Genomic DNA, 15,349 nt, shown 5'->3' with positions numbered 1-15,349 from the left:
ATATGGCCTGACAACCAGGATGCAGGTTAGAAGATAGTGGGGCTGAGACTGTCCCTGAGAACATCTAGGGCTAGGAGGCTTCTTAGAGGTCATCTTGCTTTGCATCCCTCCGGGAGCTTGACTTCACTGTATAGAATCCCTGGCAGGGCTGACCAGCCCCAGGTCCTGTATTTGAGAGCTTGCTGCTGTGCAAGGCTGTCTGTATCATTGCTGCAAAGCTCTGTTAGAAGGTCAAGTTCTCTGGGTAATGGGATTCGAAGTATTTTCTTTTTATCAATGCTTCTTAAATTTTATAAAATTAGCATGTTTCAACTTTTATTGGCTTTTACAAAAGTATTTTTTAATTCTGTTCATCAAAGCCACCTTCTTCTCTGTTTACTCTGACCTACACTTATCTTTCCTGTCTCTAAATCTCATTGTTAATTTCTGTATAATCCAGTACATGTCTATATACTGTCTTGTGTTATTACAAGTTTGTTTCACTCATGTTGGTCTCAGCTGTCCAGTGAAGAACATTTTCCTCTGGCCAAATTGTGACTTATTTTCTCATTTTCCCTGACACATAGCACTGTGCAGGAATTGGCCACTTATGATGGCTGGGTACTGGATTCTCCAGGTGTCACATAAATTATCTGGCATTCCACAGAGGCTCTGGACCTGGGGATGCCCCCAAACACCCACAGTTCTCCTGGACCTGCTGAGCCCCTTGGAAATGACCCAGGTATCCAGTCACTGGCATTGCTAATGTTCAACCTGTCACATTATTCTGCCTCTATCTCCTCTTTGACCTCTAGTGACTGGGCCAAGAGACCTGCAGAACCTAATGTCCTGTCCAGATTCCAGATTAAATGTCCTCCAGTAGCTACAGCACAATCAGGCTGGAAGATCACTTTTGTATTCTTTTCTCATTATTTGTGAACAGCATTAGAGCAGAGGTGGTCTCTAGCAGCTACCAATCTTTAAGAAATTACCCCGCGTTCTATTCTTGAAAAATGAGCCTTATTGCCATTGTGTCTACTGTGTGCCAGATACCATGCCAGACAGCTCTGTAAAGCTGACTGCAGGGACTAGGTCCTGACAGCCATCTCTTTGCTCTCTTGCTCAGTCTATACTGGGAGGCAGCTACTCAATTACATTTTTACTAGCAAACCCTCTGAAATGACCTCTACAATGATATCATCACACTCTTTTTACTCAGAAACCACTGCTTAGCACTATTAACATCTCTCCTCTCCATGCTAAATCAGAGGGGCAGGATAGCCTACTTAAATAAAGCTTAGAACAGGAGACCCTGCTGGTTTCTTGACAGTTTTTTTCAAGTGCATTCAGACATGATTCTCCATAGATATTGAAGGGCTGTCAGGTGGGAGGAGGACAAGATCTACTTTGTGACCGAATCCTATTGCTTCTACAATCCTAACATGGCTCCCGGCTCCATGCCACAGTCCTGCTTCAGACCACCATGCACTTGCCTGGATTACCACAGCAGCCTCCCAACCAGTTGGCCTGCCTGTCCAGTCTTGCTCCTCTAATCCTTTCTCCAGAGAGCCTAAGTGATCTGTTTAAATTGTAAATCTGATCACACCACACCTCTGCTTAAAACTCCATAATGCTTTTGTATGGCCTTCAGGATAAACCTAAACTCCGCAGCATTGCTTTGAAGACCCAGTCTCGGCTTGGCTCTCAGGCTGCATGTCTTGCCCAGACTGTTTCAGTCCTACCAAACCACTTGCACACTGAATCCCAAATACTTTTTAATTCTCTTACCTCTAGGTCTTTGTCTAGAACATAACCCCTCCCCTGTTCACCAAGTTAGCTCTTTTGCCTTCCAGGTGTTACCTCAGATGTCACTTCCTCCAAAAGTCTACCCTGGTCACCCAAGGCTACGCTGGGTATCCTTCTGTCTTCTGAGTATTCTATGTGTATTCTATCTTATCTCCTGTCGTTTTATCTTGTGATTGCCTGTTTCCATGTATCTTCCTCTCCAGACAATAAGCTCCTTGAGGGCTGGGATTGTTTTATCTATCATTGTATTTCCAACACCAGTGCTTGGCACAGAGACACTCAATAGTTAATGAATGAATGACAGATGAGCTAACAAGAATAGGTGGAAGACTCAGAGGGGTACATTTCTATGTACTGAAGAACTTGCTAATAACTAGTGATATTAACAAAAAAAAAAAAAAAAAAAACAAAAAACAAAAAAAAACACTGACCTATCAAGCACAGGGAAAGCCCCATCTCTGAAAAGTCTCCAAGCAGAGCCCAGCTGGTCATCAGGGAGCTTCCTCAGTAGATGGCAGTAGATGTGAGATGCCCTCCACTCATTTCCCATCTATAGGAAGCCACGCTTAGATTCACTTGTGAGGTCAAAAGACTTGGGCTGGGGTCCCAGTTCTGCACTGACTGTGAGGCTTTGGACCAGTCATAGCCTCTGAGCTTTCTTGCTTGTGAAACAGAAATGACACCTGCACTGCCTACTTCAGAGATTTTTGAGGTTCGAATGAGATCACTCATACTCAAGTACTCTGTGAAAGCCTTAAAATAAAATGAAATGTATTATTTACCATGTAATCTTCAGGACTTGCAGCCTCACTGAATAATTTGAGTTTCACAACTAAAATGGAAACCAAGTGCCACATGTAAAGCACTGCTGCAGGGAGAGCTGCGAAATTAGAGCAGAGACCTGCCTCTTCTGCGCTGCACTACCGCCCTAGGGAAGATAGTGGGCATCCGGAGCATCTGGTTGGGGTCTGTCAAGGGCTGCTTGTTCTAGCCATCAGAGAGATTGCTTGGGGCCTACTACTAATGTCTTAAATCGTCATGAAAATCAGCAGAAAACAAAAACTACACACATACTCAATAAACCTTTCCTTTGGGTCCCTTGATTTATGCTTAAAGGAAAGTCAAGAACAATTAACAGCATTTCACTTCCCCTTTAGCAAGACAAACCCAATGAAACCACTAACCATTTAATTTAAAGGCTTTTTATTAGGAACCAGGGGAATGAGCTGCTTATCCCTCTATAACAGTCTAGAGCAGGTCGTCAGGCCCAGGATGGAGAGAGGTTATCAAAGGTGCTGTGGTGTGCTTTGCTGCACGTGCTTAGGGCCTGGAAGGAAAGGTGGTGGCAACAGAGGTTGGCAGAACTGGTGTTAGTCGAAACACCAAAATCCTGGGGGAGAGCCCCTCTACCTTCCTTCTAACTCCACTTGAGGCGGGAGCATTCCAGGAGACAGAGAATGTGAGCAGGATGCAGCAGTGTCATCTGAACCCCTGGCTTCGTTCAGTGCTACTTCACTTGCCGGCCCTCCACTCTTCTTGCCGTTTAGTGATTAGGTATTTGAAGAACTCATACACAGACCACGCTATGGCTGTGGAGGGGATCTGGTAAATTACTCTAGCTTGCACCCCTCGGAAGTAGGCGGTCACCCCACCTACTTGATATACCGTCCTGAAGGCACTAGCCATGCCTGTGATATGTCCTGTAATGTGTGAGTTCAAAGCCAAGGACTCCTGGGTGTTGAGCAGTGTTTTGCAAACGTCCAGTGGGGTTGTGGCTGCGGCAGCTACAGCTCCTGCGCAAGCTCCAGAGAGGACGTGGGAGCTTGGGTTGTACCGTCTCTGGGGGTTAAAGTGCTCCTGCAGGAATTCATAGGTCATGAAGTGAATGGCTTGGAAGGGAACGTTCATGGTCAGCTGGGTGGTGTAGCTGCGGTAGAAGGCCCCGGCCCCTTCATTTTGCCACACTGCCCGTACACAGTCTGTCACCCGGTGGTATGGTGAGTTGTACATCTGCATCCTCTGCTTGACCACTAGTAGTGCCATCATCAAGGAAGGAAATGGTGACAGCGGCCAACCAGTGATGGAGAGTATCCAGATTCAGAGTCCCAAGTCAGCAGATCAGCCAATGGAATAGAGAGAGAAAAAAGTATGAGTGAGCTGCTGGCTAACCTGAGAAGTCAGCTTCCCTTTTTTGAGGGGAGGGAGTAGGCAGCGGGTTGGTAACAAGTCAAAAAACAACAAACCCACTTCCATCAGGACTTCTGTAAAGCCAGCCAATTCACACACAGGATGTATCTATGGTGTGGGAGCTCCAGAGAGTCTTCTTGAACTAAGTACCTATCTCTAATCTTACCCTCTTACCACTCCCAACAAGAAATGACTCCATGACAGTGAACATTATCATGAACACAGGCCCCTAACAATCCCAATCCTCAGGTACAAAGAGCACCTAACTTCTAAAATGTGAGATGGTGATCCTCCTAGAGGGGAGGAGAGAGAAGTGCTACCAAAGAAAAGATTCTTAGCCAAAAAGAGTTGGCTTTAGTTTTCAAACACCTCCCACTTCTTCAAGTAGATAACATGGTGTGAGCTCTGTGGAGCTTCAGCTTAGCTTTGGCTCTGTCCACCCCATGGCCTTGCCCAGACAGAAAATGAACGTGGCAACGATGCTATTCCCTTGTATTTGTTCATCCTCACGTGGAGAATGTTTTTGGAGAATTTTCCTCCAACTGAAAAGCCAAGACCCCAGTAGAAATGCAGGGACTGAGTTCTACAATTTAACCTTTCATTCCTATCCCAACTAGCTTCATTCCGATAAGAAAGGCAATATATTTAAGTGTCAATTCCTGCAAATCATAAGAGGGCAAAAAAAAAAAAATCCATCTTCACCTCTTTGAAGAAAAATGAACCTGCTAAACTTTCAGGACAGATCAAATCTACTACAAAGGAGACTCCCAGGAAAGCCCCAAAACAGGCCACATGGAGCCATATCTTTTTCTAGGGAAGCCCCAAGGATTAGTGAAATCCCAGTGAATCTGCTTCCTGTCCAAGAGGGTGCCTCCTAACTACCAAAAACATGGAGGGAGCACCCTCTAGTGGTAAAACAAGGTAAGAGAATTTCCCACCAAAACTGATGTGCTCTTTCTTCTGCAAACTGGAAAGAAACACAGGTGCAGCTGCCCAGAGTGATAGGTTGAGGAATCATTACCTTCTGCAGGGTTCATGGCTGCATCATGAAGTAATGTTGCCACACACCCGGCCGCACCTGCAAACAAGAAAACAACTGCCACATGTAAGGCCAAGAGAGCGTGACCAACTCATTGAAGTCTCCCACTGAAGGGGAGTGGCTGTGCTACACCACAAGGTAACGTTAGGAGGTAGTCCAAAAGATGGGGATCCACTGCTCCTAAACTCCTGTTTAAGGGAAGTATCTGTTCCCACCAACTTTGTAAGGTCACCAATGCATTCCACATCCATGATAGGAAGGCCAGCTCAGGTCTTATCAATAAAGATCGTTCTGAGAATAAATGCAGCGCCCCAGACAGGAAGCAGATACACTGCTGCCTAGGGATGACAGCACATCACCTGCCACCAGTGGAGGGAGATACGGGGGCCAGGTGGTCAGATCTCATAGAATCTCACCACAGAATCCCACCTCTGTCCTGCTGCAGAACCCATTTGCAGATCTTAACGTTTGTCTATAAAGATCTTTCGTTCAGGTCCTGAGCTACTCTACCCCTCACCCTCTCCACACTCAACTTGGTTCCAGCCAGTCCTGAAGCCCTAGGCTGCTATCCTTTCTCTTACTTCCATACAACCTTCTGGTTTCTTCATGCAGTTCCTTGGCCCCACCCCCATTCACTTTGTCATGAGGCTTTGTCATGTTCTCAACAACACAAACTGCCTCTGGTGAGTTAGGATCCTGAAAAGGTGAGGCGAAAAGCAGGGGCTTCATTAGTATCTTCCTTGGGTGGCTGGCTGGGTCGCCTCCAATCCTGCCCTGAGGAGCAGGACACCATACAACTATGAAACATACACTGGGGGTAGTTCAGTGTGTCTCCACGTTACCAGGGCATTAGAAGTTGATGCCAGGGAGATGAGAGGAACAAGTCAAGCTGGTAGGTAAGGGAGGATACTGTAACCCTTTGTTGAGATGCCCCAAAGGAAAAGGCAGGCTTGAAGCGGCCCGTTGTCTGAGCACATCAGGTTTGGAAGTCCCTCCCTTATAATCTGGCCTATCCCAGCCCAAAGCTTCAGCTCCAAACCATGCTGAGACTGGAAAGCACTGACAGCAGCAAAGCCCAAAGAGTTGGGAAAGTGGGGGAACCAGCACAGGAAGGCTCAATACCATTGGCAATATGGCTATTGCCCCCAGGGTGGATTACATCACTCAATGTCTTTTTTAACTTTTCGTAGCAGGCAAAATAAAGGGCGTGGGCAGGCCCTGCGCCTGTTGCTGTGACGTTCAGCCCCCTCATGGGCCTCCATAGGCCCTCCGTTCTTATAATCCTCCAGAGGGCTTCCAACACATTGCGATAGCGGGCAGCTGGGTCAGGCTGTAGACTCTGCATCCGGGTCTGAAATTACAGCAAGGAGAAGCGCAATGTCAGCAATGCCAACTTCTCGCCCTACCTCAACACACTTGGCAGACCTTCTACATGGAGCTGTGCCCATCTGTGAGAGGGATATCTGACATTCAGCTTATTTCCAATCTATAGCTGATCTTTCTTTTAAGCCTTGGACCTTTCTTTTTCTAGTTATCTATGACCCTGAGAGTGGAACACCATTATTTTCCTTGAAAAAATAATACCACCATTTGCTAAGTGTCCTGGTACTCCAAAATCATTCAGAGCCCCAGCAACAAATATCAAGCTTTCAGAAGTTGCTTTTGTGCCTTAATACACTCAAGCTGACAGTTCTTCACAAATGGATTCTAAATTCAAGTATTTACTGTCTATGACATACTTTATGCTTTATACCTAAAGACTGCCCCTGGCCCTGCTTCATGACCACACACTGAGGGGCGGCTAATATTTTGATACTTTTTCAGACTATCTGGCAATGGCGGCTGGGTCTACACCGAGTCTTGGCAGAAGTAGCATTCTTAATAGATGATTTTATTTCTTGGGAAAGAAAGTTTACCCTGAAACTGCAAAGGTGGGAGTGTCTAGCTAGAAACCAATCTAGTCTCCAATCCTGAAGGGCCCTTCCAGATTTCCAATCTAAACTGATTGAATCCCAAAATTGGCATTAGCAAATAAAATCAGTCTCAGTGAAACATAATCCTTGGAATCTCTCTAAAGGATTCAATGATTGGAATAAAAGCGTAGGGTAGACACTTTGTATGATGTTCCTTGACAAAGTTTTGTTGAAATTTGGGAAATTAATCTTATTTGAAACACCTCCCTAAATTAGACCTTTTCTGAAGAGTGTGTCTCCCCAGGAAAATTTCTCTGACCCGTCTACTGACCCATTTCAAGGTAAAGTAACATGGAAACTAATAGTTAATATAAAATCAATGTCTAAAAAGAAAAACCAATGTCTGGTGCCTGACACACAATAAGCACTTCTGATTTGTCTGTTGAATGAATGAATCTTTTGTCACATAACTGTATCAGCTACAATCACTGGTGAGCCAATGGGAGCAAGTGATGCCCAAGTACAGTTTAAATTTCTGCATCAATCTAATCACTAGATTCTATTTGGAATTAAAAGCTTGAACCTTCGGCCAGGCACAGTGGCTCACACCTGTAATCCCAGCACTTTGAGAGGCTGAGGCAAGCGGATCACCTGAGGTCAGGAGTTCGAGACTAGCCTCGCCAACATGGTGAAACCCCGTCTCTACTAAAAATACAAAAAAATTAGCCGAGCATGGTGGTATGCGCCTATAATCCCAGCTACTCAGGAGGCAGGAGAATCACTTGAACCTGCAAGGCGGAGGTTGTAGCGGGCCTTTGCTGGTTTGAGCCACTGCACTGCAGCCAGGGTAACAAGAGCAAAACTCCATCTCAAAAAAAAAAAAAGAAAAAAAAAGCTTCAACCTTCCTCTTGGCCAATTGGAATCCAAGAGTAATACCTTTCCTCAAGATCATGGGAGAAAAGAAACTAACCAGATGAACAGGTCCCGGTTAGCTGCAAGCAATCCACATTCCTCTGGTTATTTTCTCCTGCCTGCTACCAACAAAAAACCGGAAGCTTAAAAGGTTAGTTACTGGATGGTCAATCAGAAATACTCTATACAGTATCACTTATCACAATTTGACACATTCTTTCCTACTTCCCCCCACAAAACCTCATGTATTTCCAATAAAGGGTTTGTTTACTGATCTTTCACATCACACAAGGCATATAAAATCCATCAGAAGAGTTGTTCATAGAGACTACGGGTCAAATGCTGGCTAGAGCTACTAATAAGCAAAGATAAATTGAGCCTCTTGGCTTATCATGTTTCCATGCATTTATTCAAAACTGATCTTGTATAGGGAGAATGTTCAGAAATTGCATTGCTCTGCCGCAGTCAGTGGTGTATTTGGCTACCAATTCTGAAAGGTTTGGCTTCAGAGGCCTGGAACTCCTCACCCCCAAGAGAAAACCAGATTGTGGGAAGCTACTTTGAACATTCTATACACACATCTAAGTCTAACTCAACAATTCTAACTCGATAAAAATACACCCTTATGGAGAGGACCTGGGCATAAGCTATGCCAAGTATATAAATATGGCTCCCCAAGTTTGTGGGCCAATAAATCTGCCTTTTACAGAAAGATGAAATATCTAAGTAAGAATTTCTGAAAAATCTCAGTATGAAAAACCTCGACCTGGCTTGGAGAAAAGTCAAACAACCCAGTAGAGAGGTAAGTGGTTTGGTAAAAGACAAGCCACATTTGAGTCAAAAAGCCTGAGTCTGAGCCTCAGCTTTGCTAGTTGTATGATCTTGGGTATGTCACTTAACCTCTCTAAGCTTCAAAATTGTCATCTATAACAACAGGCCAAGAATGACTGGCTCATAGGGCTGTTGTGGGGATTAAAAGAGATAAGGTATGTAAAAGCCATTGGTAATTTATAAGGTGCTAGAAATATAAAGATCTTTATTGTATTCAAAATGATTCTAAGATACATTTGTTCATATCTAAGAATTTACAGATCATGGTAGCATTGCCTCCTGTATAAGTCATTTCACAAATATACATGGACAACTAACTGTCCTTAGCCACTAATAAATCGGGGTTAATTTTGTATTTTTTGTTTTCCTTTTAAAGTTTCTCTGTGGCTATAATGATTTACATGTCCCACTATTAATCTGAAGGTCATATGTTCAGGGACAAGCTTTACTGTGAAATTCTGTGCCTTGCCTGGTTCTTGTAATCTGCTTTTGGGAAGCTATATGGAAGGCTTGAGAGTCTGATACACTGAGTTCAAATCACAACTGTGCCACCTAAACTCTGTGACCTTGGACAAGTTATATAACTGTTCCCTAAGCCTCCTTCAACTGTAAAATAATGAAAATAGTTTCTACTTCATCAAGTTGCTTCACAGATTAAATGAATAAATGTATGTAAGGTACTTCAGATACTGCTTGGCACACAAGATCACCGAACACTTATTATTAGATGCAAGAAAATCAAATAAGCTAATGTTTCCATTTCCTAACCTTTCACAGGTGAATATGTACAGATACCATTTACATTTGGAAACTGGAGATTTATCTCCCTCTGCTCTTCCCCTCTTTATTATATAAGTGGGTATTTGCTTCACCACTTCAGAGCCAACAACAGCAGCTTGATGATAGGTGGGTACTTAGCCAGATGATTTTGAGAAGGGTTCTGACCGTTTTGGGTTGCAGAATCTGTCCCCGTAGATAAAGTCTGGCGCTTGCCTCTGAGGCCCAGAAAAGGAAACTGGGATTTATCTGGGCTCCCAAGCCTCACCATTATGGCCATGGAAATAGCTGGTTGAATGACGATGGTCTAGCAAGGCTACACTGACTTCTCATGGTCCCTCTCAAGGATATTAAAAGTCAACTTGACCCTGATAAGTAGCTGAGGATGGACAGGCTTGCATGCTAAGAGGCAATGTCAGCTTTCATTTGCAAACACTATGGTTGCCCTTTAGGCTCCAACAACATGGATACCTGCCTCCAGTCTTAAAGACTGGGCTGATTTTCCTCCCCACCATCCACTTATTAAAAGAAGAAGGCTAACTGCCGCAACAAGCAAACTGGGAAGCCCTTTCTGAAGGAAGGGATTTGAATTTTACTTTCATGCCTGCACAAAAGCATTTAACATACTCACTGACACTAAATCATACTGGCCTCACCTAGTTTTTCCCTCTAAGTCATTTAAATCCCAGCATTAAGTGCAAGTCAAAATGAGCCTTCTAAAATAAGCTTTCGTTATTGTTGACAACTCCTGAGCATTTTTTTCTCAAATCATTATTTCCTTAATGGAGGGCTTTCAAGATATAACTGCAATGTTGTATGACTAATTTTTTAAAAACCAAAATGCCAAAGCTTATGTAAATGAGTAAGAACTGTTCTTCAAAATAGTTACCTTGGAAGGCTACAATTGACTTATTCCAGCAATGCTGTGGTTATGCAAAACCTTTCTGGAACTTCTCTTTCAGAGGTGTTTCCTCAATGGGTTTATAGGCCTCAGAAGTAAAGCAGTCTCCTTGCTTTCAAGTCCCACCTTATTTTGACGCCAACAGTATTACCCATTTTGACCTCCCACTTTGTTCACCATATTTGATTCTGAATAGTCTTTGTTCCTGCAAAATCAATTTCATCTTATCACAGGGCAAAGATTTGCCTCCCTTAAGGACATGCACCCAAATATTCTAGAAGCATTTTTAACAGGGATTTATAAAATGTTTATAGCAACAATAGCACTATGTAAATATATGGAGTAAAGAGATAACCTCCCATTATGTTATAATGGAACAGTGGTTAAATTGGTAAGTTACAGTAATATTTCTAAGATAAATTATTACACTGTATTTTTCAAGCCATTAAATAATTTTCACGGTTTTCTTTGATCTGTTTTCCATTCAATACTCATCCAGAAAAACAGCATCCTAAACCCTGCACTCCACTCATACTGCACTCACTCCCTAGTCTAAGTCTAGGGAGCTAGATTATATTAACTTTTGGATATACGGCATTATTAACTCACAAGTCATTCAACCTAGAGTCTATACATATAATGTATGCATCTTTTTTATTTGTACTTACTCGTTTTACATTTCAATGTTGTTACTTCTCATGGATTTTACTGTTTATTTCTATTTCTCCCAATTGACAAGGGCATTTAACATTCTAATGTCCATTTTAGTCAAGTACATTTACCCCATTTTCAATGGATATGGCCCTTGTTAGGAGTTACCTTGTGCTAAAATACTCCTGCCAGTTTACTGTCATTCACAAAGCTTAATGAGCACTCCCCTCAACTAGAATCAGAGGGAGGTAAAAGGGATCTACTTTGCATTTCCCAAGTTGATTCTCTCCTCCTTTTGAATACATAACACTTTCCTGATTTGACGAGGAAATATAAATCAAAAAGCTGCCAGGTTACTGTTTGACTATTACCCTTAACATGTAAAGGAGGTATCGGTCTTTGTCATATCAACAGTCCCCTCTAGTTTACCTCTCCCTCAATTCAGTCCTCACCTTTAGTGGCTGCTACCTTTACTAATGCAAGAATAAGAACTGTAAAGAACAATAATCTGTTTCTTTCTTCACCCAGCTTTCTTCAGAAGGACCTGACTTCTGTACACATTAATCATCCTGCTTGGTTGTGAATGCAATTATACTTTCACAAGAATCGTGTCCTCTTGTTGATCTCATTCCATTGTCTTCATACTTACATCTACTTTCTAATACCGTCACACTTCCTTTCTAGGCAACGTCTCCCTTTTTGTCAACTTCAGGTGGCCAAAGAAATTGCTATCAGTTTCATCTCTCTTGTTTGGAGGCTGATGTGCTCCCTGCACATACAGTCCTAATCCCAGCTCAATTTTCATGTTCAGGAAATAGGTGGGGTATCATGCTTGCTTCACAGAGAAACTGAAACCTTTTCCTGAATACGATCTTTCCCATATTACTTCCAGTCTGGAACTCTGCATTCTCACTGCACAATGATTTCCAATCACTCATGTGTTAAGATTTAACGTGTAAGTCCTTTATCTAGCTGAAAGATTCCAGATTCGGGTTCCTGCCCCGTCAGTAAAGGAAGATACAGTAAGGAGTTTGTAAAAGCACTAGCCCAGAAAACATCTCAAGCCGTTAGATCCCAGGGTCTGGGTCACGCCAGCTGGCTTCACCTTAATCGAGTTAGTAGCACTTACCTGAGCTTCGGGATACCCCATCCCACCCTATTCCTGTTTAGTCCCAGGTGGGGTCCAGGGCTTTGGCTGACAGATTTTCGATCCTGAGTCCCGATTCAGATTTCACTGACGGTTAGAAATAGGTCCTGGTTCCTGACTGGGATCAACTCCCAGCTGGGACCTTGCTTGAATGGAGTGTCGGTTCGAATCATGTGGTAGTGGCAGGAGCCAGGAAGGAACCCATGTCGGCTCCGGCTCTCAGCCGGGATCCTGGCTCCGGACAAGACCCAGGGGTCGGGTCAGCCCCAGGTCTGGTTCGAAGCCCAGTGCAGGTCTCACCTTGACGCAGTCGATGGGGTACATCACGCAGTGCTCCAGGATCCCTGCCACGGCGCCTGCCACCATGTGCGTGGTGACAGTGGCTCCAGCCGGCAGCGCCTCGTAGTCCGGGCCGGAGTCCGGATCTTGACGTACCGGCGGCCTGCAGGCCCCGGCCTCCCCGCCGCCGGCCCCCCGGCCCACGCCCCGCTGCAGCCACCCGTCCAGCAGCGCCGACTCCCCGGGGCTCCGCCCGGGCCCTGCCGCCGGCCCCCCCGCCACACCGCCAGCACCCCGCCCCTCCAACTCCATCCACCCGGGCCAGCTGCGGCGCCCACCCCCGCCGCCGCTGCCACCAGTGCCGCCGCCGCCCCCCGGCCCCGTAGTGTCCGCCTCAGGCGCGGCCCAGAGAGCCCGGGGCCTCCGGCTCCCGCTTGGCCCCGCGGACACGCCCCCCAACCAACCATTGGTGCAGACCCCGAGTTAGACCCACCCTTTTCCTGACGTGAGAAAAATCAGTCGGTAGTATTAGCGAAGTCGCCTGTCATTCCTCCGCCCTGAGGCGTTGCTAGCGCCTAAATCCCACCCCTTCCCCTTTGATCTTGGAAGCTTCTTGTTTATTGGTCACTGATTGGCCGACATGTGCGATCAACCCGCCTCTGACTTTTTAGAAGGGCGGGAGAAAACTTAAGGCTGAACTTTGATAGGCTCAACCACTCTTGATACTTTGACCGCGGCCATTGGCCCGCACCACGTCGGTCCCCGATTGGCTATAGAAAGAGCGAAGCGCCCAGGGAGTCTAGGGGCCGACTTCGGGCCCCTCACTGGCGCCTGCAGAGCTGCGGTCCGCGTGCGCGGGATCGCGTCGGGGGCGGGGCGGGACAGGCCTTCAGCGTCAAACTGCTGACGGGCACCGTTACGACCAGCGCTCGAGTGCGCTTCTCAAATTCTGAGACGCGTGGCTGGAGAGCGGGCGGCCCTGGCCCCGGAGAGCCGTGTTCCCGCGGGATCTCGTCGCGGGCATGAGGCGGAGCCGGCCTGGACCGGTCATCCTCTGGCTGGCGCGACCCGCAGCCTGTCCGGGAAGCCGTTGCGACATGCGGGCCGGGAACCGCCTCACAGCCAGGGGGGGACCGCGGCGGCCCGCTAGACTCTTGTCGGGTCTGGAGTGGGCCCTGGGGCCGGACCCAGTGCTCCTCAGGCCCCAGCGCCCGGCACTGAGCCTCGCATCCACGTTCGCACAGTAAACCCAGCAAGTGTTGAATGAATGAGGTCCTCCGGGCCCCGGCTGTCACTGGGCTCTGCGCCAGGCCGAGAGCCGAAGGCGGGGAAGGAAGATGTCGAAATGGGCGGGATGATTCAGAGATGACGGCCGGTGGCGAGGCGGGGCTGGAGGCCGCATCCCAAAGGCAGCAGGAAAGTGCGGCGGCTGTGGGGAAGCTCGGAGGCACTGCCCGGCCCAGTCTGAAGCATCAGCATCTTGTTCCTGAGCCGGCGCGCTGATGGGCCCCCCGCCTGGCGACGAGGGCCTCTGCCTCCCTCGGGTCAGCCCGGGTCCTGAGAGGCAAGGCCAGCGATTCCCGGCCTTAGGACCTCCTGCGCTAGGGAGCACGGGCGCCTTCCGTTTGCCTTCCCTGAGCGTGTTGGCACAAGCCGCCCGCGGTTTCCAGCTGTCTTCTCTGTTTTACCCAGATGATGCAACTGTGGACTTTTTCATCTGTTTATAGCCTTTCCTTGGATAGGAAAGATGTTTTCCTTTTTTTCTTTCTAAAGTTTAGCCCTTCTCTGGGCTTTCTTTTTAAAAACTTTTTGTACTCTTAAGCGGTCGTTGTTAACCGTTGGGTCGCGACCGTTTGGAAAATAATAAACCTACGAATTCTCTTCTCCTACTTCTACCTCCCATCCCCTCTGTGCACCCAAAATTTTGCATATAATTTCTGCATTTCAGAGTCCCTGAAGGTGCCATGTGGACACCCTAGGGGGTCCATTAACCTAGTTAACCTCTCCCTGGCCAGCGCAGTGGCTCACACCTGTAACCCCAACACTTTCAGAGGCCGAGGTGCGACGATTGCTTGAGCTCAGGAGTTTGAGACCAGCCTGGACAACATGGCAAAACCCCGTCTCTACAAAATAATAAATACAAAAAACTACAAAAATTCAAAAATTAGGTGGGTATGGTGGCGTGCACCTGTAGTCTCAGCTACTGGGGGGAGGATTGCTTGCACCAGGGAGGCCGAGGCTGCAGTGAGCTGTGTTGACGCCACTACACTCTAGCCTGGGTGACAAAGCAGAACTTTGTCTCAAAAAATTTTTTTAAAAAGGAAATCCCCCACAGCATGTTCAGTCTCTCCATTTCTCTAGCATATTTAGCTTGAGAAATGAATAGGTCTACCAAAAACCCATTCAATCCTGCTAGAGTACTAATTCCCTTTACTGCCAGATTACTCAAGTGATGACCTATCCACCTCTATGTCCTTTCTCTCCTTAAGCTCTTTTCATTTTTCACTCTCTTATTCATTGGTCATAAATGACCTTTCCAAATCCAATGGTCTTTTTCTATTCCGGTTTTTCTTAACATCTCCAGATAACGCTTGCCCCCACCCCTCACTGGCACTTTTTCCTAGCTTCAGAAACCGCTCTACCTTTTAGACTTCTCAGTCACTTACACTTCTCTAGCCATTAAAGTGGAACATCCCTAAAAGTTTAATGCTTCATGGTCATCTTTAATACCTTAGAGAACTTTTGCCATTCCAAACCAGTTGTCCTCATTGGAACCTATCTTTATTTCCCTTATTGCATACTTGTAACTGAAAATTCCATGGGAACATTCAGTAATGTTTATTGAGTACCAACTGTGTACTTGAAGCTGGGGATACAGGACAGACAGAGTCCATGTTCTCATGGAGCTTTTTAATGATGGGGGTGG

At 46.2% G+C, this 15,349-nt stretch overlaps 1 protein-coding gene across 8 annotated transcripts; it reads right to left on the bottom strand.

Annotated features, from left to right (window-relative positions):
* Positions 1–2,971: 2,971 nt before the first annotated feature.
* Positions 2,972–15,109, bottom strand: SLC25A28 (solute carrier family 25 member 28). 8 transcript variants are annotated; one of them, XM_021943575.2, is made up of 5 exons: positions 10,335–12,118; positions 7,896–7,959; positions 6,134–6,362; positions 4,994–5,050; positions 2,972–3,815 (listed from the first exon to the last, which is right to left on the bottom strand). In XM_021943575.2, exons 3-5 carry the CDS (start codon positions 6,354–6,356, stop codon positions 3,298–3,300), a joined length of 798 nt encoding a protein of 265 aa, XP_021799267.1. In that variant the 5' UTR covers positions 6,357–6,362; positions 7,896–7,959; positions 10,335–12,118; the 3' UTR covers positions 2,972–3,297. The 8 variants fall into 8 exon arrangements, with proteins under 8 accessions (XP_021799267.1, XP_017799683.1, XP_017799682.1 ...); XM_017944194.3 differs by lacking the exons at positions 7,896–7,959; positions 10,335–12,118 and adding an exon at positions 15,090–15,109; XM_017944193.2 differs by lacking the exons at positions 7,896–7,959; positions 10,335–12,118 and adding an exon at positions 12,917–13,004.
* Between the last annotated feature and the right edge of the window lie 240 nt (positions 15,110–15,349).

This window comes from Papio anubis, chromosome 11, assembly GCF_008728515.1.
Source record: "Papio anubis isolate 15944 chromosome 11, Panubis1.0, whole genome shotgun sequence".
NCBI lineage: Eukaryota > Metazoa > Chordata > Mammalia > Primates > Cercopithecidae > Papio > Papio anubis.
This window is presented reverse-complemented; position numbering and strand designations above follow the sequence as displayed.

Coding starts and splice junctions, on each gene's coding strand:
- SLC25A28 (XM_003904107.3), bottom strand. CDS start 12,735: ATGGAGTTGGAGGGGCGGGGTGCTGGCGGTGTGGCGGGGGGGCCGGCG. Junction 6,363..12,444: donor ACCCCATCGACTGCGTCAAG/GTGAGACCTGCA, acceptor CTGTAATTTCAG/ACCCGGATGCAGAGTCTACA. Junction 3,816..4,993: donor AGCCATGAACCCTGCAGAAG/GTAATGATTCCT, acceptor TGGCACTACTAG/TGGTCAAGCAGAGGATGCAG.